Raw genomic sequence first — 22,141 nt, forward strand, 5'->3', positions numbered from 1 at the left:
CAATGCTATAGACCAGTGATGGCGAACGTGTGGCACGCGTGCCACACCTGGCACGTCAAGCCCTCTCTGTGGGCACGCCAGGAGAAAAGCAAACACCGACCGGTGTTGTAAAAAATCCTCGGACAATAGAAACTTATTCGGCCCCCATCAAACTACACATCCCACAGGTCTCTAGGGCAAGCAATGACGTGTCTGAGGTGGGCGTGAATGATAAGACCCGGCTCCCACAAGTCTCTGGGGCCAGCGGTGATGTGTCTGGGGTGGGTGTGACAGAGAACATGGCTCCCATGCGGCTGGAATCAGGGGTGATGTGCGGGCGGGAACGCGCTGTCGGATTGGGAGACACAGACACTGGAGACAGGTGAGATGTGGACATCATGTGTAGATCAGTTCTGTTTGTGGAGTTCCTGCTTCTTAGAGGCCGAGGTTTAAGCTCCTAATGTACATCCTGCTGACCGGAGCCATGCTAACCATACCAACTGCTGGAGGTACCTTCCCCTTCAACTCCTTCCTGTCTGGTTTCACCTCCTTCATCCTGGCCCTGTGTCTAGGATCCAGATTAACCCCCAAAATAAAAGATTTCCTGGGAATCTCTCCAGAAAGTGCCTTTGCAGATTTTCTCTTTGCCAATACACTTGCTTGTCATACACTTTGTTGGGTGAAATTATCGTTTTTCTTCATTGGAAAAAAAAAATATATATATATATACATTTTTAAACAGCAGCCCTGGGAATTGTGCCCCGTTATTATTGGTATCATTGTGAATCCTTGTACCCCATCATTGGTGTCATTGGGCCTCATTATTGGTATCATTGGGAAACCTTGTACCCCATCATTGGGCCTCATTATTAGTGTAATTGGGAAACATTTTACCCCCCTCATTGGTGTCATTGTGCCTCATTTGGAAACCTTGTGCCCCATCATTGCTGTTATTTGGCCTCATTCTTAGTGTCATTGGGACATTGTGCCTTATTATAGGTGTCATTTGGAAACCTTGTGCCCCATCATTGCTGTTATTTGGCCTCATTATTAGTGTAATTGGGAAACATTTTACCCCCCTCATTGGTGTCATTGTGCCTCATTTGGAAACCATATGCCCCATCATTGCTGTTATTTGGCCTCATTCTTAGTGTCATTGGGAAACATTTTACCCCCTCATTGGTGTCATTGTGCCTCATTTGGAAACCATGTGCCCCATCATTGCTGTTATTTGGCCTCATTCTTAGTGTTATTGGGAAACATTTTACCCCCCTCATTGGTGTCATTGTGCCTCATTTGGAAACCATATGCCCCATCATTGCTGTTATTTGGCCTCATTCCTAGTGTCATTGGGAAACATTTTACCCCCTCATTGGTGTCATTGTGCCTCATTTGGAAACCTTGTGCCCCATCATTGCTGTTATTTGGCCTCATTATTCGTGTAATTGGGAAACATTTTACCCCCCTCATTGGTGTCATTGTGCCTCATTATTGGTGTCATTGGGAAACATTGTGCCTCATTAGGTAGGTCAGTGCATGTGTAAGGTAGGTCAGTGTATGTTGCACAGTGCATTCTAAGCACAATGCATTCCTGAACCCTGCATTCTGAGCGAATCTGGCAGAATCTTACGTTTCTTACCTCTTAGGGCTCATTCAGAGAAGGATGATCAGTCCCATCCTCTGTACAGAGCCGCTGGTGGGTTTAATTCTGTGTTGGCACTTTGAAAGAAATACGTTGGTTTTGCGTCGCGGTTTGGGCACTCGGGCTCAAAAAGGTTCGCCATCACTGCTATAGACAGTGGCCGTTTTAGGAAGGATGGTCATAGCTAGGCCCTATCAACGCATGGCCACTTTAAGAAGGATGGTAATAGCTAGGCCCTATCAACGATATAGACAGTGGCCATTTTAGTCATGATGGTCATAGCTAGGCCCTGTCAATGCTATAAACTGTGGCCAGTTTAGGCAGGTTGGTCCTATCTAGGCCCTATCAATGCTAATCATAGGACGTTTTTTATAAAATGTTGTAGAATAAAAATCTCAACTACAGAGGAGAAGTAAAATTGCAAGGGGAGTCATAGGTCCACAGAGAAATGACTAATGTGGCTTTAAAAACATTTTGCAGACCACCTCTGCCATTTAATGTTCGAAAACCTCACTAGCCAAAATTAGATACGTGGTTGGTTGTATGAACACAATTGAATCTTAATTTAAACTTTGACAAAACAACAGGTTTAATTTAATATCCCCTCCCCAGCAGAACATTCTGATTTTTCTTTTCACTCCTTCACTGCTCCATTCAGCCCTCAGAAGCAAGGAAAGGGAAGCCCTGTGTAATCTTGGAGCAGCTATAATCTAAGATTAGGTAGGGCTGGGGGCCAGTGGCGGCTGGTAACGTTTTAGGATGGGGGGGCGCCAGGCCCCGCCCTTTTTTTTTTTTTATCACAACCATTTCTCACAAGCCCCACTCCTTATAGAATCCACCCACTCCATCCCCTGTATTCCACTTGCTTCCACTCATAATGTTAGGACTTGTATACAGCCCCAGATTTACAGATACAGTATGTAGATCAGCATCACAGATAGTATATAGATCAGAATGACATGGAGGTGAACGAATTAGAGTTTTGCGGCGCATAGCATTGCGCCACAATGCAGCACAAAACACCACAAATTAAGCGTTTTGTCTGCAATCACGCGATTGCATTGACGTCACGCTTTCTATTAAGTACTGTGTCCGGCGCCCAAACACAGTGCACTTAAAAGACATTTTTGTTGTTGTCCCCAGCCTTGGGGGGGGGGGGCTAGTGCCGTGCACCCCCTATGGACGGGCCGCTGCTGATATGCTCCTCTATACCATAAGTATTTCTGTTTGCTCCTAGCAGCTGAATGGAGTTGTGGGGGAGCAAAGAAGACGTGAATGCTTCTGGGAATGGGGACATTAAAGCAAACCTGTTACATTGCTTGCATTTCCCTCCTCTAGCCACCCCTGGACTTTAAAGCTAAACTGCAGGCGCAGGAAACAATGTCTAATGACAGGAGGCATGTGTATTTTTTTATTTTTGGTTGCTGAAATTAACATAAGGCCCAGGCTTATTTTTAAGGAAACACAGTAACAATGGCTGTTCCCGTACCTAGTAGACATAACGAGCAGTGTCTGTGGTAAGGGAGTGTCCCACTGCGAGGGTAGATTTTTATTTTTTTATTTTAATTTCTAGAGTTGGGTTTAAAATTAGTTTTCTTCTCAGAGTTCAGCTTTAAGGATTTTGTCAGTAGGCGAACTGCTGGGAAGAGGGGGGTGTGATGGATGAAAAGAGAAGTCATATGAGATAATGAGCTAATGTAAAACGATCTTTCCTCTTCCTTGTCTGATAATCTGTACATGTAAAATATATAACATCCCATGATGCTTACAGTAACGTATTATAGTGTTAGTACTTAAAGCGGAGGTCCACCTGAATTTCTTTTTTTAAAAGCCAGCAGCTACAAATACTGCAGCTGCTGACTTTTAAAAAATGGACACTTACCTGTCCAGCGTGCCCGCGATGCCGGCAGAAGAGAACGAACAATCACTCGTCTCTCGGATGCTGCCGCCGCCATCCTCGGTTAGGGAATCAGGAAGTGAAGCCTTGCGGCTTCACTGCCTGGTTCCCTACTGCACATTTGCACGTAGCGTGCGGTCACTGGTCCCTGCTCTCTCCTGGGACATAGTGTCTTTTGTCGGTGGGTGACGCGAAGGGGCGCGACTCCCACGGGAGTCAATTCCTGGAAGTGGTGCAAATACCTGTTTTATACAGGTATCTGCCCCCCTGAAAGGTGTCAAATGTGACACCGGAGGGGGGTAGGGTTCCGAAAAGCGGAAGTATGCTTTAATAAGAATTACATGACACATAGGTAGGAGCTTGTACACAAGGACATCATCTTTTCAGGTGTACCTAGGGCAGGATGATGTCTGCATAAAAGTCTAAAAATGAATGCTGGGTGGGATCAATTCCATGTTAAAGCGGAGGTTCCGCGGGTTCTGCATTTTTTTAAATCAGCAATGCTTTGTAATCTGTATAGCACGGTGCTACTCACTTGCTAGCCGCTCGTCCGTCCGTCCGTCTGTTCCGTTTTCGTCCAAAAGAAGATGTTATAAAAAATCATCCTGGGCTTTTCCATCTTGCTTGTGGGCATTGCGAGCTAGTGCGAGAATACACGCCTAGCTATTTCGGATGGTCTCCTGTGAGTGTTGAAACGTCACTCCCAGGAAACCTTGCGCACAGCTCCCATTACGCCTCGTCTGGGAAAAGGAGCGACACGCCCACTCCCCGCAGGGAAGAAGACCCGGAAGTGAGGATGAATACAGGTAAGGGTACAGATCTTGAAAAAAAATGACAACGCTACAGGCATTTATTAAGGCTGCAGAAATGATAGATAGAAAGTTCAGTTTGAGGGTGAACCTCCGCTTTAAGCAAACACTATTATCGATTCGATATAAATGTACTTTGAAATGGATCCACCAGTTCCACCTAACCATCTCCTGTTTGCTCCAGGTTCAGGTGACGCTGGCTTCCCTCTGTGGTTCAAGTCCCTGATGACCGTGTGCTGCTGTGTGAAGGATTGTTATATACAGAATGTCGCCATTTCCACTCTACTAGAGGTAGTTAACCAATCGCAGTCTCTGTCTCTCGTCATGGAAGACAGAATGAAGCGCTCCAAGACGTCCGGCTATAATGCAGTTTTCGGGAAGTTACAGATGGTCACCGTTCCACCCATCTCACCAGGAATCCTTAAACTCATAGCTGAGAAGACTGATTTCTACCCTGTAAGTTTTCTCACTATTCAAGTGTCAGTTGGTTAAGAAATATTGGACCTGACATGACCCTTTTTCTGCACTTTTATTATTTATATACAGGTGCATCTCAAAAAATGTGAATATCATCAAAAAGTTTAATTATTTCAGTAATTCAATTAAAAAAGTGAAACTCGTATATTTTATATAGATGCGTTACAAACACAATGGCCTGGATTCACGTAGGGCGGCATATATTTCTGCCGGCGTAACGCATCTCATATGCACTGCGCCGACGTAACACAGAGAGGCAAGAACAGTATTCACAAAGCACTTGCTCCCCAACGTTGCGCCGGCGTAACGTAAAATCGTAGGCGTAAGCCGGGCTAATTCAAAGTAGTTGGAAGTGGGCGTGATACATTTTAATGAACCGTGACCCCATGCAAATGAAGGGCCGAATGAACGGCGCATCACGTCGAATATACTACCTAAGATACGACGGCTCAATGCCTACGACAGGGCTCGACAAATCCCGGGCGCCATTTTTTTTTTTGTGAGCTGGCGCCATCTGGTGGTGAGCCGTTGGTATTACAAGTTATTACCACCAGATGTGAGCTGGCGCCATCTGGTGGTGGCCGTTGGTATTACAAGTTAAGCATTACAAGTTAAAGCGGTAGTTCACCCTCCTTTCCATCATTAGACCATTAAATTCGGCATCGTAGCGCGAGCTACGGTATGCCGGTCTTAAATTTTTAAACCCCGTACTCACTGTGGTATCGTTGATTGAAGAATCCGTCTCCCGCGGGGAATGGGCGTGCCTATGGAGAGGGAGGATGATTGACGGCCGGCTCTGGCACGTCACGCTCCCCGAAGACAGCCGGAGTAGGTCTCGGCTATTCACGACGCCTGCGCACAGGCTATGCGCAGGCGCCGTGAATAGCCAAGCCTATTTCGGCTATTTCCGGAGAAGCGTGACGTGCCAGGGCCGGCCGTCAATCACCTTCTCTCACCATAGGAACGCCCATTCCCCGGATTCTTCAATCATCGATAGCACGGTGAGTACGGGGATTAAAAATTTAGGACCGGCATACCGTAGCTCGCGCTACGATGCCGAATTTAATGGTCTAATAAAAAAAAACTTTTTTTTTTTTTTTTAACAGGGTGAACCCCCGCTTTAAACAGCAATTCGAATGTCATTTTTCACTATTTTTCAATGCCATCTTCTTCCCTCTAATTAGAACCCCCAAACATTATATATATTTTTTATCCTAACACCATTGAGAATAAAATGGCGATCGTTGCAATACTTTCTGTCACGCTTCAAAATTACGTCCGCTCGTGGAATGCGGACAAACTTTTACCCTTTAAAATCTTCATAGGTGACGTTTAAAAAAATCTACAGGTTGCATGTTTTGAGTTACAGAGGAGGTCTAGGGCTAGAGTTATTGCTCTCGCTCTACCAATCGTGGCGATACCTCACATGTGTGGTTTGAACAGCGTTTACATATGCGGGCGCTGCTCACGTATGTGTTCGCTTCTGCGCGCAAGCTCGTCGTGACGGGGTGCGTTTTCTGGCTCCTAACTTTTTTAGCTGGCTCCTAGATTCCAAGCAAATTTGTCAAACTCTGGCCTATGACGTGAACGTAACCTACGCCCAGCCCTATTCATGTAGTACTACGTAAACGACGTAAAATACGACGGCTGTTCCGTGGTCCATACCTTTGCATGGGTTGCGCCTCCTATATGTGGAATAACTTTACCCTGGACGTACGCCTTACGTAAATGGCGTATATTACTGCGACGGGCGCAAGTACGTTCGTGAATCAGCGTATCTCAGTCATTTGCATATTCGACGCGTAAATCAATGGGAGCGCCCTTTGCGGCCAGTGTAAATATGCACCCAGGACACGACGGCGTAGAAAACTTACGTCGGTCGGAGGAAGCCTATTTTCAGGCGTATCTAGTTCTATGGGTACGGCGCATTGATACGACGGCGCATATTTACATTTACTCGGCGTATCTCGAGATACGTCGACGTAAGTGTTACGTGAATCCGGGCCATACAGTGATATATTTCAAGCATTTCTATCTTTTAATTTTGATGATTATGGCTTACAGCTAGTGAAAATCCAAAATTCAGTTTCTTAGAAAATTAGAATAACATAAGACCAATAAAAAAAATACAGAAATGTTGGCTTACTGAAAAGTATGTCCATGTACAGTATAATATGCACTCAATACTTGGTCGGGGGATCTTTTGCATGAATACTGCATCAATGCAGCGTGACATGGAAGGCGATCTGCCTGCGGCACTGCTGAGGTGTTATGGAACCCCAGGTTGCTTTTTATAGCGGCCTTCAGCTCATCTGCATTGTTGGGTCTGGTGTCTCATCTTCCTCCTGACAATACCCCACAGATTCTCTATGGGGTTTAGGTCAGGCATGTTTGCTGGCCAATCAAGCACAGTGATACCATGATCATTATACCAGGTATTGGTATGTTTGGCAGAGTGGGCAGGTGCCAAGTCCTGCTGGAAAATGAAATTGGTATCTCCATAAAGCTGGTCAGCAGAGGGAAGCATGAAGTGCTCTTGAATTTCCTGGTAGAGGCTGGGCTGACTTCGGACTTGATAAAACACAGAGGACAAACATTAGCAGATAACATTGCTCCCCAAATTATCACAGATTGTCGAAACTTCACACTTCAAACTTCATGCAACTTGGATTCTGTGCCTCTCCACTCTTTCTACAGACTCTGGGACCTTGATTTGCAAATGAAATGCAAAATTTGCTTTTATCCGAAAAGAGGACTTTGGACCACTGAGCAACAGTCTAGTCCTTTTCCCAGACGCTTCTGATGTTGTCTCTATTTCAGGGGTGGCTTGACACAAGGAAAGTGACAGTTGTTGCCCATGTCCTGGATAAGTCTGTGTGTGGTGACTCTTGAAGCACTGACACCAGCTGTATTCCACTCCTTGTTAAAGGGTCACTAAAGGAAAAAAAAATTTGCCTAAAATTAATGTCTGCAAGGTAGACAGACAGAATAGTGTAATGATTCTGTTAAAAAAATAGTAAATACCTATTATATTCCTTCATCTATATCGCCTCCGGCATTTTAGTTTCTGTTCTCTCATTCACTTCCTGGTTTGCGGCGCTCGTTCATGTAAGAACTACATTTCCCAGTATGCATTGCGGCACGCCCAGTAATTCACACCTCCTTGAAGTCTCTAACACGTAGAGAGCGTCCTGCCACACAGATGTAGTTTCCAGGAGGGGGTGAGCACGTTACTCACCACCGCCGTAAAGCCTCCCATCATGGTGGTCAGTAAAATCAGACAAGCAGGAAGTGAACAGAACAGAGAAGAAATAGAGCAACTTCTGAGCAAAAACGAACAATGAGGAAGTGAAAAGAGGAATGTCTGCAGGTAAAGGATGCTTATTATGAAAAAAAAAATTCCTTTACAACCAGGGCTGTGGAGTCGGTAGATAAATGTTCCGACTCCGACTCCTCAGTTTTATGTACTTCCGACTCCGACTCCGACTCCTCTGTATTAATATGCAAATGTATTTTATACATTCCTTGAGGGAAAGAAACGCAACCTACCACAGGACTACTGGCTGGGAAGCCACCAGTCTACTGTATTGCACAGTTTAAGCAAAAGACAAACACAATGAAAACAAAGTTTTATTATTTTTTTTTGTATTAATCAATTAAGTGGCTGGATAGTAGCAGCAGGCATAAACATCAGGAACAGGATTTTTACCAGTTCAAAAATACAAACCACATTATTTGGTTGTTTTAGAACAAAAACAAAGCTTATCTATAATGAACCAAAAACAAAATCTGTAAAACCTAGAAATGGTTTATATTCATCTTGAAATGTAGTTATAGGCTTAGCAAATGCAAATCAATTCAATGTAGAGTTCTAAGGAAGAGAATTGCCTCTGCCAGATCCTTTTTCATAGAGGCTCTTAAAGCGGTTCTCCACCCTAAAGTGAAGTCCCGCTGATCGGAACCCTCCCCCCCTCCGGTGTCACATTTGACACCTTTCAGGGGGGAGGGGGGTGCAGATACCTGTCTAAAGACAGGTATTTGCACCCACTTCCGGCCCGGCATTCACGGGCAAAAGACGGGCATTGCGTCACATCTTGTCGCCCCCCCCCCCCCGTTGTGTGCTGGGAACACTCGGCTCCCAGCACACAGCGGGAGCCAATCGGCGGGCGCAGCGCGACTCGCGCATGCGCCGTAGGGAACCGGGCAGTGAAGGCGCAGCGCTTCACTTCCTGGTTCCCTCAGCGTGGATGGAGGGGGGAGCAGCAGAGTGACGAGTGATCGCTTGTGCTCTGCTGAGGACGGCGCTGGACTCCAGGACAGGTAAGTGTCCTTATATTAAAAGTCAGCAGCTGCAGTATTTGTACCTGCTGGCTTTTAATATTTTTTTGGGGTGGAACATCCGCTTTAAGTCAGACTTTATTATTTTTAGGGCTGAAAATAATCTTTCGACACTGACTTGGGTGGGTGGCATTGCAGTAACTATTCTGGCCACATCACTAACGATCTCTGGATAAACAAGGCTGGCTTCTTCAACAGTAAGTTTTGATGAGCGATCATACTTTTCAACTTCTTTTAGTGCTTTATAAAACTCCTGTTGGAATTTTTTTATTTGGACACTTACTGGTTCTCTAACATGCGTTCCCTGTAAAAGCAGAACACAACACTATGGAAAGTAGAAGTATTGCAGCTCCTAATTGTGCGTTGCGTGCCATATAGTGAAGCACATGACAAGCATGCTTCTTCACGGTCACTTAACGTGTTCGTTTTGCGGTTACGTGAGGCACTGCATGCATTGGTCTTTATTCTTACAGTAGAGAAGTCATTAATTATAACTTTTTGTGAATTGGGACATTTAAACTTGTTTTTTTTTTTTTATTATTCCAATCTAAATTTAGTAGGAGTCGGAGTCGGAGTCGGTGCATTGTTCTCCGACTCCGACTCCAGGTACCCAAAATTTCCCCCGACTCCGACTCCTCGACTCCGACTCCACAGCCCTGTTTACAACCCCTTTAATCTCCCAGAAATTCTTGAATGGCCTTTGCTTCACAGTCCTCTGAAGGCTGCGGTTATCCCTGTTGCTTGTGCACCTTTTTTTCTACCACTTTTTTTCCTTCCACTCAACTTTCCATGAATATGCTTGGATACAGCACCCTGTGAACAGCCAACTTCTTTAGCAATGACCTTTTGTGACTTACCCTTCTTCTGGACAACTGTCAAGTCGGCAGTCTTCCTTATGATTGTGTAACCTACTGAATCAGACTGGGAGATCATTTAAAGGCTTAGGAAACTTTTACAGATGTTTTGAATTAGCTGATTAGAGTGTGACATCATGAGTAGGGTTGTCCGACACCGATACTAGTACTACTTGTACTCGGGCAAATGCCCCCGATGCTTCACCCAATACCTGGACAGTCAGGGTGATCAGTGCGGTGGGGGAGTTACAAACACTGATCACCCTGTATAGATTTCAAAGTCTGACAGACGTTTCTCCTCCAGCCCCTCTCTGTTCTTCTGCTGTCCCCCTCCATGCTGCTGTCCCCCTCCGTTCTCCTCCGTGTCCCCCTCCATGCTGCTGTCCCCCTCTGTGTCCTTCACCATGCTACTGTCCCCCTCTGTTCTCCTCCGTGTCCCCCTCCATGCTGCTGTGCCCCTCTGTGCTGCTGTCCCCCTCCATACTGCTGTCCTCCTCCACCCCCTCGATCTGTCAGGATGGAGAGCGTAGGTTGGAGCTGGTAAATCTGGCTCTTTACTTTTCTGAATGTACAGAGACAGTGATCACTGACTCTGTCCATTCACATAACTGAAACATCGTAAACTGTGTTTACAATGTTTCAGTTAATGAATGGGGAGGAGCCGCTGTGTTCTCTCCATTCATTTTCAGTGCAGCTGAGGCTGCTGAGAAAGGGACTGGGGAATCTGTGTCCCTATTCCCTTTCCCTGTCTCAAAGGGGAGATGTCAGAGATCTCACCAAAGCGCCCCAACAGGGCTAATAAAAAAGTTTGGCGAGTTCTTGAAAAGAGTATCCGTACTTGTACTCGGTCTTGAAAAAATGGTATGGGGACAACCCTAAATTCATGAGTCTACAATATTGAACTTTTTCCACAATATTCAAATTTTCTGAGATATTAAATTTTAGGTTTTCGCTAGCTGTAAGCCATAATCCTTAGAATTAAAAGAAAGAAATACTTGAAATATATCACTTTGTGTGTAACGCATCTATATAAAATATGAGTTTCACTTTTTGAATTGAATCACTGAAATAATATAATCTTTGATGATATTCAAAAAAAAATGAGCTTGAGCTATACCTGTATACTGTGTGTGTGTGTGGTTTTATATATATATATATATGTGTGTATATATATGTGTATATATATATATATATATATATATATATATATATATATATAATCTCACAAACAGCAAAAGGCTTCCTGATGAGTAGCGATGTCAATTTATTTTTGCTTTGATTTTGTAAAAAAATGGGGATGCTACTATTAGGGCCCTTTCACACGGGGCAGATCAGTGATGATCCGCCCCGTGAACCTCCGCTTGCTCAGCAGGGATCGCACCGCTGATCCCCCGCTGAGCCGGCGGATGACAGGGCGGTCCCCGCCCTGTCTTTTCTCTGCTCTCCTCTATGGGGGGTTCGGATGAACACGGACCGTCTGTCCGTTTTCACCCGATCCGCAGACGTAAGGAAAAATAGGGTTTTCCTCCGTCTGCAGAATCGGAGGATTGCGAGATCGGGTGTCAGCTGATGTTCATCCGCTGACACCCGCGATCTCATAGGGACCAATGTATGTAGATAGATGAAAAAGCGGACATACGGTCCGCCCGTGTGAAAAACCCCTTTAATATATTGTCTAGTTCACATGTGGGAAGAGTTATCCCCAAAGGCTTTGGAAGAGAGTGGGGTTGACGTACTAAAACTGGAGAGTATACAATCTGGTGCAGCTGTGCATGGTAGCCAATCAGATTCTAACTTCAGCTTTTTCAATTAAGCTTTGACAAGAAAAAAAAATAATGAAAGTTGATTGATTATTATACACAGCTGCACCTGATTTTGCACTCTCCAGTTTTAGGGCCCTTTAACGCGTACGGACCGTATGTCCGCATTTTCATCCGTCCGTGGCGGATGAAAACGGGACATACATTGGTCCCTATGTGATTACGGGTGTCAGCGGATGACCATCCGCTGACACCCGTAATTTGTCCGCCTCCGCAAAGATCCGCATTTTCGGACAGAAGAAAACCCTATTTTTCTTCTGTCTGCCGGATCAGATGAACACGGACATACGGTCCGTGTTCATCCGATTCCCCATAGGGGAGAGCGGAGGAAAGACAGGGCGGTCCCTGCACAGGGGCGGGGACCGCCCTGTCAGCTGCCAGCTCAGCGGGGATTTTACGGAGTATCCCCGCTGAGCTGTAGGGACACACGGAGGCGGATCATTACTGATCCGCCCCGTGTGAAAGGGCCCTTAGGAAATCTCCCCCAGTGTGTGAAGGCAAACAGCTGGCTTCTAATTGCTAACCCTCAATCTGAAGTGTCATGCCGCACACGATCATTTTTCGGCATGTAAAAAACAGTGTTTTTCAGCATCTAGAAAAAACGTTGTTTTTTCCAACTTCATCATTAAAACGACGTTGCCCGCACACGATCGTTTTTATAAAATGCTCTAGCAAAGCGCGGTGACGTACGACGGCACTATAAAGGGGAAGTTCCATGCGGATGACGCCAACCTTGGGGCTGCTTTTGCTGATTTTGTGTTCGTAAAAGACGATTCGCGTTTTTTTGTCTGTTACAGCGTGATGAATGTGCTTACTCCATTACGAGCGGTAGTTTTACCAGAACGAGCGCTCCCGTCTTATAACTTGCTTCTGAGCATGCGCTGGTTTTTAACGTCGTTTTAGCCCACACACAACCTTTTTTTACAACCCGAAAAACGACATTGTTTAAAACGTTGTTAAAAAATGCAGCATGTTCGAATAATTTTTTTTTTTTTGTCGTTTTTCTGAACCCGAACAATTATGTGAAGCCCACACACGATCATTTTAAATGACATTTTTTTAAAACGTCGTTTTTTTCATACCGAATAATGATCGTGTGTACGCGGCATTAGGCTCAGGGAAAGAAAAAGCTAAGTAAGGCTGGGTTCACACTGCTGCGAATTTGATCCGTTGCGATTGCTCAAATTCACAAGTCATTTTACTAACATAGTTTTCCATGGGTGCCGTTCACATCAATGCATTGCGAATCTAATCTGCATTAAAAAAGGGTCCTGTTCGAGTTTGATCCATGTGTGATGCGAATTCAGCTCTATAGACTGGCATTCCCTGAAATCGCGGCTGCGAATTGTGGCAAAATCGCGGTAAAATCGCACGATTTTAAAGACGCAGCAGTGTGAACCGGGCATGTATGAAGATTTATAAATAAATCTGCAGAATTATGATAACTACACTAAAGACTGAATATTCAGAAATGTCCTTATTCAGAGCTCTTTAACCCTTAGTTTGTAGCTTGTGTCAAAACCTTTTGGTGTTTGTACTCCTGAATCCTCTTATTTTTATGTGCTGCCCTAATTGTGTGCAGAAGAGGATGAGATGTCATTTAAACCGTTCATTTTTCACATAGTAGTTGTTGTTTGGTGAGATGATATAACAGTGTTTTCCCGGCAGAGAGTGGCTCATGTCCTATGGAATCAGCTAAACATGGAGACCAGAGAGCATCATATCACCTGTGTGGAGCTTTTCTACCGTCTGCATTGCCTGGCCCCATCCGCTAACATCTGTGAGGAGATCATCTGCCAGACCCTGCTGGACAATGATAAGGTAATACTCTGGCTTTTCTCTGGGCCCAATACAAGAACTCGGGACAGTGGCTCACTGACACTATGCATCCCTGAACAATGACTCACAAACACGATCCTAGAGCAAAGATACACTGACACTCGGGATCCCAGGTCAATTACACACACTGATACTGGGGATTCCATGATGACACACTGACACTGAGGATCCATGACCAATGGCACACTGACACTGAGGATCCATGACCAATGGCACACTGACACTGAGGATCCATGACCAATGGCACACTGACACTGTAGCTCCCAGAACAATACCACACTGACCCTGTAGCTCCCAGAACAATACCACACTGACCCTGTAGCTCCCAGAACAATACCACACTGACCCTGTAGCTCCCAGAACAATACCACACTGACCCTGTAGCTCCCAGAACAATACCACACTGACCCTGTAGCTCCCAGAACAATACTACACTGACCCTGTAGCTCCCAGAACAATACCACACTGACCCTGTAGCTCCCAGAACAATACCACACTGACCCTGTAGCTCCCAGAACAATACTACACTGACCCTGTAGCTCCCAGAACAATACCACACTGACCCTGTAGCTCCCAGAACAATACCACACTGACACTTTGGAATTCCAGAAAAATTGCACACTGATAGATATCTTGGAATAGTGACCAACTGACAATGGACATCGCAGAGCAATGGCACACTAGCGCTGAACATTCCAGAAGAATGGTACAATGATACTTTAGATCCCATCAAAATGTCACACTGACGGCTTGCATCCCATAACAATGACCCACTGGCACTTGGGATCCAGGAATAATGGCACACTGACATTGCAAACATATAATAACATTGGATATTGCTGTATTAACACTTGAGGATGTATATTTTATTTTTCACATCTTTCATCTCAGGTGACTAGGTTGGAAGCTTTGTTCCGATTCTCAGTAATCTGGCATCTGACAAGAGAAATACAAGGCAGCCGTGTCACTTCTCACAACCGATCCTTTGACAGGTGACTGAAATACTAATAAAACTTCCTATATTTTGCTCTATGGCCTCATTTAGACTTGGGGTGGATGGGGAATACGTGGTTAAGATGCGTTTTTGGCACCCACCAACCATCTAGGGAGCGGATGGGGGTTATTAAATGGGAAGTGGCAATTGTGGCAAAGTGTACCTGACATGTAGCGACCAGCGGCAGCAAGCCCACCAAGCGCGGCACATTCAGGCAAACAGCAGCATGTTGGCAAGAATGGGGTTAAAACAGGCAGGGAGGAGGCATCAGATTGCTTTCTCGTCAATCAGTAGCCTCTGAAGTGCGATCCAAAAATGGATCATGCTTCACAAAAAAGGTCGATTAAACTTGCATCTAAATCTATGTCTAGGCCTCTATTTCTCTGTGACTTCCGTTTGTTTTTTAGCAACATATTTATGATATAATGAATATAAAGGATGGTGGGTTGTTGTTATTAATACAGGTACCAAATACTGCATTAAGCGTGTATGAACTAAAGCTTAGGGTTATATTATGCGGCAAAACATTTTTTTTTTATGGCATTTTAAATCGGAAGCTAAGCTAAGCTGACCGTTTTTGCCACAGATTTGTATTTTCCATTGTTTAATGTCAGAAAAATAAAAATATAGGGGCAGATTCACGTAGAGCCGCGTAAAATTGTGCGGGCGTAACATATCTGATTTACGTTACGCCTCCGCAACTTACAAGGGCAAGTGCTGTATTCTCAAAGCACTTGCTCCATAAGTTGCGATGGCGTAGCGTAAATCGGCCAGAGTAAGCCCGTCTAATGTAAATTTGGATCAGGGGGGCGTGTTTTATGCAAAACTACTGTGACCCGACGTGATTGACGGTTTTTCGGAACGGCGCATGCGCCGTCCATGTAATTTCCCAGTGTGCATTGCTCCAAAGTACGCCGCAAGGACGTCATTGGTTTCGACGTGAACGTAAATGACATCCAGCCCCATTCACGGTCGACTTACGCAAACGACGTAACTTTTTCAAATTTCGACGCGGGAACGACGGCCATACTTAACATTACGCCGGGAAAAGCATAACATAAACGTCGTAACTTTACTGTGTCGGCAGCGCGTACCTTCGGGAATTCGCATATCTAGCTAATTTGCATACTCAACGCCAAATTCGACGGAAGCGCCACCTAGCGGTCAAAAAAAATGCAGTTTAGATCCGACGGCGTAAGAGACTTACGCCTGTCGGATCTAATGGATATCTATGCGTAACTGATTCTAAGAATCAGGCACATAGATACGACGGCGTATCTGGAGATACGCCGTTGTATCTCGGTTGTGAATTTGGGCCATAGTTTACCGTTGCTTCTTGTCTTTTTAAAAATCCTAGGTACCTGGCTGCCTTTGGCTTCAGGACTTGCTGCATGTTGGTTCAGTGTCAGTAATTCAGAAAGTAAATTCAGGGTGAAATCAGAAATCCTGACTTAGAAATGTGTTTCAGGTCATTGACTCAGACAGCATTGAAGCCAGAGGGGCGACAGGACAGCCAGATAAGTAGCATTTTCAGAAGGAAAGGTCAAAAATAGAAGCCTACTGTACTGGTTGGTGAGGCTGCAGCTACCTGTGTTAGTTATTGACATCCGTTTTCCTCTGCAGGTCCCTGTTTGTTGTCCTGGACAGCCTGAACTGTACTGATGGAGCTATCGGTGCAGCCGCTCAGGGTTGGCTGGTACGTGCCCTATCTTTGAATGATGTCGCTCGGATTCTGGAACCCGTGTTATTGCTGCTGCTCCATCCCAAGACACAGAGGACATCTATCCATTGCATTAAGCAGAAGAACTCCTCAGGTATAATATGAAGTTACAATTTTCTTTAGTTACAATTAAAGTAGAAGTTCAGCTTAAGACTAACTATCTCTAAATCTACTCACAGCAACATTCTAAGGCCCCTTTCACACCTGCGGACCGCATGTCCGCTTTTTCATCCATCCGTTTACGGATGAAAAAGGGACATACATTGATCACTATGGGCAGGCCCGTCGCTACAGTACAGGCAAAACAAACAATTGCTTGGGGCCCTGAGCTGGCCTGGGGCCCCCAACTTCCCCTTCCCAGGCTGTAGCGTGGCCGAGCTCCTCTTCCTTCCTCCTGGAGTCCTGTCAGTGTGGCCAGGTACTGCTGGGTACTGCGCGGTACAGGAGATTCAGTTTCCTGTTCCCGGCTGGACTGACAGGAAGTGCACACTGAGTGCTCACTTCCTTTCAGTCCGGCCGGGAACACAGGAAACTGAATCTCCTGTACCGTGCAGTACCCAGCCTGGCCCGGGCACTGTCTGATAGGGGACTAGGGACCCATAATGATAGAACACTGGACTGACAGGAGGAAGAGGAGCTCGGCCACGCTACATGGGAGTAAAAAATTAGTGTAGCGCTAACGTAGGCTTTGCGTGCGGGGGGGGTGCTTGGGGGCACCCGGGGCTGGCACCCGATCTCATGCGGGTCCGCAATGCTCCGCCTTTGCAGACGGAAGAAATCCTATTTTTTCCATCCTTCTGCGGATCAGATCGGGAAAACACAGACAAACGGTCCGTGTTCATCCGATTCCCCCATGGGGAGAGCGGAGATCTGACAGGATGATGCACACTGTGCATGGGACCGCCCTGTCATCTGCCAGCTCAGCGGGGATCAGCGGAGCGATCCCCGCTGAGCAACCGGAGGTTCACAGGGCGGATCATCACGGATCCGTCCCGTGTGAAAGGGCCCTAAGACTAACCTATATACAGTAGCGCTGTAAAGAAGAAATCTCTATACATACCCTTTCTGAAGCCGCTCTGGTCCCACGCTGAGCTGTCAGCGACGGCTTCTCTGTGTGGGAATGTACAGAAGAGGCAGCCGACAACGGAAGCCCCATAATAACTCTACGGGTGACATCACTGCCCAGGCATTTCCCAGCCGTTGTCGGCCGTGTCCTGCACACAGCATCAGCTGCTGGAGATAAAGACCGGAGAGAAAAGGTATGTATAGTTATTTAATCTTTTACAGGGTTAGACAGGTTAGTCTTAAGGCCCATACACACGATCGGACTTTTTGACAACAAATGTCCGACGGACCTGTTTGATCAGACAATCCGACCATGTGTATGCTCCATCGGACAAATGTTCGCTGTGAAAACAGACAAACTTTCCGGCAACAAATGTCTGATGGAGGATAAGCCGATCGTGTGTACACAAGTTCATCGGACTAAAGTACAAACACGCATTCTCAAAACCAATGCTAAAGATCAGACAACAATAGCAGAAGTTGCCCACAGGATGGCGGTTAAGAGCTAAAAAAACATGTGATTAGGTGCTGCCATAACCCCCGCTTTTTAACTTCAAAGTAATGGTTTGTACTTACAGTTAGGCGGTCGGCAGTTGGTTAAAGAACTATCATTTCAATTTGTTTACATTGTTGTGCCCCCAATGGGACAAAGTACATGTAGTGCTTTCTCCCATGTATCTAGGTTTAGGGGTGTCAAACTCCATTTCATCGAGGGCCGCATCAGCTATATGATTGCAGTCAAAATGGCCGGTTGTATCTGTAAGATTAGATGTCCAGCGCATCCCCTCCCCTTACATTAGATGTTAAGAGCCCCCCCATCAGAAGTTGAGTCCCCCACTCTCCCTTACATCACAGTGCACCCCCCTTTCCTTAAGCTGCTGCTGGGAAGAAACTGGATGCATTGCTTAAAAGAAGAAAGTAAGGGTCTGGAGAAGGACCAAAAGAGGGCGAGGGCCACATGAAATGGCCTGGAGGGCCGCATTCGGCCCGTGGGCCTTGTGTTTGACACCTGTGAGGAGGTGCTTCGTAGGTCTAGTATTGAAGGCCACACCCCCCCCCTTTCCCTGCATGGCAAATCCAACAGCCGCTTGGAAGGAGATGGATCCTTTGTGACTGCAGCTTGCCTCAGCTCCAAACATTTGCCAGAGACAAGCTGCAGCAAGATGAATGAGGAGAGATGCGAGACGCTATGCTCCCGCCCCCTCCACAGCCCTGACAGTCCAGCTCTCTGCTCAGGGAGCTTCGAGAACCGAACGATCGTTGATGTTTGATCATTCAGTTCTCAGCCTTAGGCTGCATTCACACCTCCGCGACAAGATACGCCGCGTACGCGGCGTATTTTGCCACCAGTGTGTAACTTTTTTTTTTTTTTTCAACAAAGCCTTCCCATTGCTTTGTATGGCCGAACGCCAATGCCGCCTGAAAAAAAGGGTCCGGGACTTTTTTTCAGGCGTACGGCGTCTATGAGATGTGAACCATCTCCATAGACAGCAATGGGAATTCTCCCCTCTAGCGGCACGAGCGTCCGGCGTCGGGCGTTTTGTCGCGGAGGTGTGAATGGGGTCTTAGAGCCAGCACAGGGACTGATTCTGCATTCATCTAGGTAAGTATGATTCTACAATAAAATAAATCCCATACTTCTCTTTAAAAGAGGCAACAATGGAGGTGGGGGCAGTGTTAATTTTGGCAGCAAATTTCTATTTAGTTTTAGTCTTAGGACTAAAATGTCATTTTAGTTTTAGTCCCATTTTAGTCTTCTGCAACTGTTTTAGTTTTAGTCGTATTTAGTAGACTAAATCTCCAGTACATTTTAGTCGACTAATGCCCCATACACACGTGCGGATATTCCACCAGCAAAAGTCTGATGTGAGCTTTTCATCGGAAATTCCGACCATGTGTATGCTCCATCAGACTTTTGCTAGCGGAATTTCCACCAGCAAAAGTTTGAGAGCAGGTTCTCAATTTTTCAGACGGAAAAAATTCCTATAGGAAAATCCGTCCGTCTGTATGGAATTCTGACGGGAAAAAAACATGCATGCTCGGAAACAATTCGATGCATGCTCGGAAGCATTGACCTTCTTTTTCTCGCCTCGTTGTAGTGTTGTACGTCACCGCGTTCTTAACACACGAAAGTTCAGAGAACTTTTGTGTGATTGTGTGTATGCAAGCCAAGCTTAAGCGGAATTCCGTCGGAAAAAACATCCAATTTTTTTCCGACGGAAATTCCGCTCGTGTGTACAGTGCATTAAACTCATTTTAGTCGTCTAAAATCTAATGGGTGTAATTAAATTGTAATGCATTAGTCAACATTTCTCTACAATTTCCGAACTTGTTATATACTGCTGGAGTTAAAAAATCTAATTTCTTTATCGTTACATCACGGGACACAGAGCGGCATTCATTACTATATGGGTTATATGGAGTACCTTCAGGTGATAGACACTGGCAATCTCAAACAGGAAATGCCCCTCCCTATATAACCCCCTCCCATAGGAGGAGTACCTCAGTTTTTACGCCAGTGTCTTAGGTGTTGGTCATGGTTTAGCTTGCCTCCGCATCCTTGGGATTAGGTGAGCTAACCGGTTCTGTCCAAAAAAGCCTCAGCGCTAAAGTGGTCAGTAACCGGACCCCAAACCCTTGGGGTATAGCCCATAATGCTTTTCTTTTTAGAGAGCTGGACCCTGGGCCCAGAACTTAGAAAACCTCTGGGTGCCTAATGTTTTCTGTTGCCAGGGTGCTATATGGGCCCAGGACAGTGGATCCTTCAAGGAAGAAGAAGGTTCCCAGGGCCTGAAGGTCTAGACATCCCCACGGAGATGGGGGAAGATTGGGCCTCTTGCTTGGCAAAGTCCTGCGGCATGGAGCAGGTAAGTGAGGGGAAAACTTGCGGAACTTGGTTCTTAGCAGGTTTTTTCTGGGGGGTCACAGGGGACATGCCTAAAGTTATGCACTGCATCTGGCAAACCAGTCGCATATCATAAAGATAGGATGGCTCTATATGTATTATTCCCCATAAGATGTGACCTCCCTTGTAGTGTTGGAAAAGCATTGAGTGGGGCCTGTGTATAAAGTTTATGTGTGTGTCAGAGAGCTGTGCTTACCTGCAAGCCTCCAGGCGATGCTCCATTCAGTCTTCCTCCTCAGAGCCTGCAAAGCAGGCAAAACGCTGACCTCCTCGTGGTTCCAGGCTGCAAGCTGCAGTTTGCTGGAACAGAGAGGCTCCCTTCCCCCCAACCCCCCCCCCCTGTCGGGAGGGGCATTTCCTGTTTGAGATTGCTGGGGGGGAAGGGCGGGTCAGTGGCTTAAGGAAGGGGCGGCCCTTCCTTGTTTGTTCCATATAGCTCATTCAATACTTTGGAACTGGGGAGGAAAGACCAGAACGGCAAGCACGGGGCGCCGAGGACACACAGTGGCCAGAAAGAATATTGCAGTCTTCAGAAAACTGTTTTCAAGCCTAGGAATAGGCTGTTTCTTTTCCATCTCATAGTTTTTTCTTGCAATACTACTCAGGGGAACAGAATGTTTTTTCTTTCCTAGATTTGAAAAAAAAAAAAAAAAGAAAAAAGTGTCATCTAGGGGAGAGGAAGCATTTTTTATCCCCCAAACAGGTGTTTGGGCATTTAACTATTTATAAGTCCCAGGTACCAATAAGTAGCAGGTGTACCTCGGTATTGTACCATGGCATCAAAAAACAAGTCAGAGGGTACAAGAGGTGGGGATTCCCCCAGAGAGTCTGAGGTCTCGGACAAAGCTATGCCGCTGCTTTCCCCACAGGGAGCCTTGGGGCCATCGGGATCTGGGGCTGGAGCTGACGCGAGTCAGTCCAACCCTAAGATGGTCACGGAGGAGGTATTACTCACCTCTTTAAAAGAGATGCAGAAAAGCATGGGAAAAATGATAGCCGCAGCTATGCGGGGCAGTAAGCGGAATAGATCTCCGTCGCCCGAGCGCGGACCCTCAGAGGATGAGGTCCTTTCCTCAGGGGAATTGGACGACCTCTTGGACAAGGACCAAGTAGGTTCAGGGATCGAGGATCCGGATACAGAGGAGTCTGGGGCAGTCTCCCTGAGGGAGAGCTGGTGGATTCAAGGATTGTCGGACTTGGTCCATAAGGCATTCAACTTGCCAGTACCAGATCTCCAGGTATCGACGGTTTCAGCTTTGGGCTCACTGAGGGCGCCTCAAAGCAATGCTGTGTTTCCGATCCATCCTCTATTAGAGGGAGTTTTGTTCCAAGATTGGAACAAGCCAGATTAGATCTTCTTACCACCTAAAAGATTCTCTGTCCTATATCCTATGGAAGATAAATTTTCCAAAAGATGGGCTACTCCTGCAGTGGACGCAGCCATCTCATGTGTTAACAAATCGTTAACATGCCCTGTAGAAAACATACAGGTGTTCAAGGATCCAGTTGATAAGCGCTTGGAAGCACTACTTAAGAACTCCTTCACTGCTGCAGGGGCAGTAGTACAGCCAGCTGTGGCCGCGATTGGGGTTGCTCAAGCATTATCGGATCAATTTAAGCAGATGCTTAAACTTATTCCTGCTCAGCAGGCAGAAGAATTTTCGGATGTCCCTAAGGCCATATGTTTTACGGTAGACGCAATCAAGGATTCTATCCAGCAAGCGTCACGTTTATCGTTATCCCTTATCCATATGAGAAGACTCTTATGGTTAAAAAGCTGGGAGGCTGAGCCCCCATGCAAG

At 46.0% G+C, this 22,141-nt stretch overlaps 1 protein-coding gene across 2 annotated transcripts in view; it reads left to right on the top strand.

Moving 5' to 3' along the window:
• DOP1B (DOP1 leucine zipper like protein B) overlaps positions 1-22,141 on the top strand; it is a 208,375-nt gene that overhangs the window by 99,083 nt on the left and 87,151 nt on the right. For both annotated transcript variants that reach the window (XR_005747151.1, XM_040338949.1), the window contains exons 15-18: positions 4,512-4,783; positions 13,485-13,637; positions 14,547-14,647; positions 16,273-16,463. Coding sequence is in view for 1 of the 2 variants with exons in the window: in XM_040338949.1 (XP_040194883.1) it covers positions 4,512-4,783; positions 13,485-13,637; positions 14,547-14,647; positions 16,273-16,463 (717 nt within the window). In the remaining variant the exon portion in view is untranslated. The remainder of the gene's footprint in view (positions 1-4,511; positions 4,784-13,484; positions 13,638-14,546; positions 14,648-16,272; positions 16,464-22,141) is intronic.

The sequence above is a fragment of the Rana temporaria genome, chromosome 2 (genome assembly GCF_905171775.1).
Source record: "Rana temporaria chromosome 2, aRanTem1.1, whole genome shotgun sequence".
In the NCBI taxonomy this organism is placed as follows: domain Eukaryota; kingdom Metazoa; phylum Chordata; class Amphibia; order Anura; family Ranidae; genus Rana; species Rana temporaria.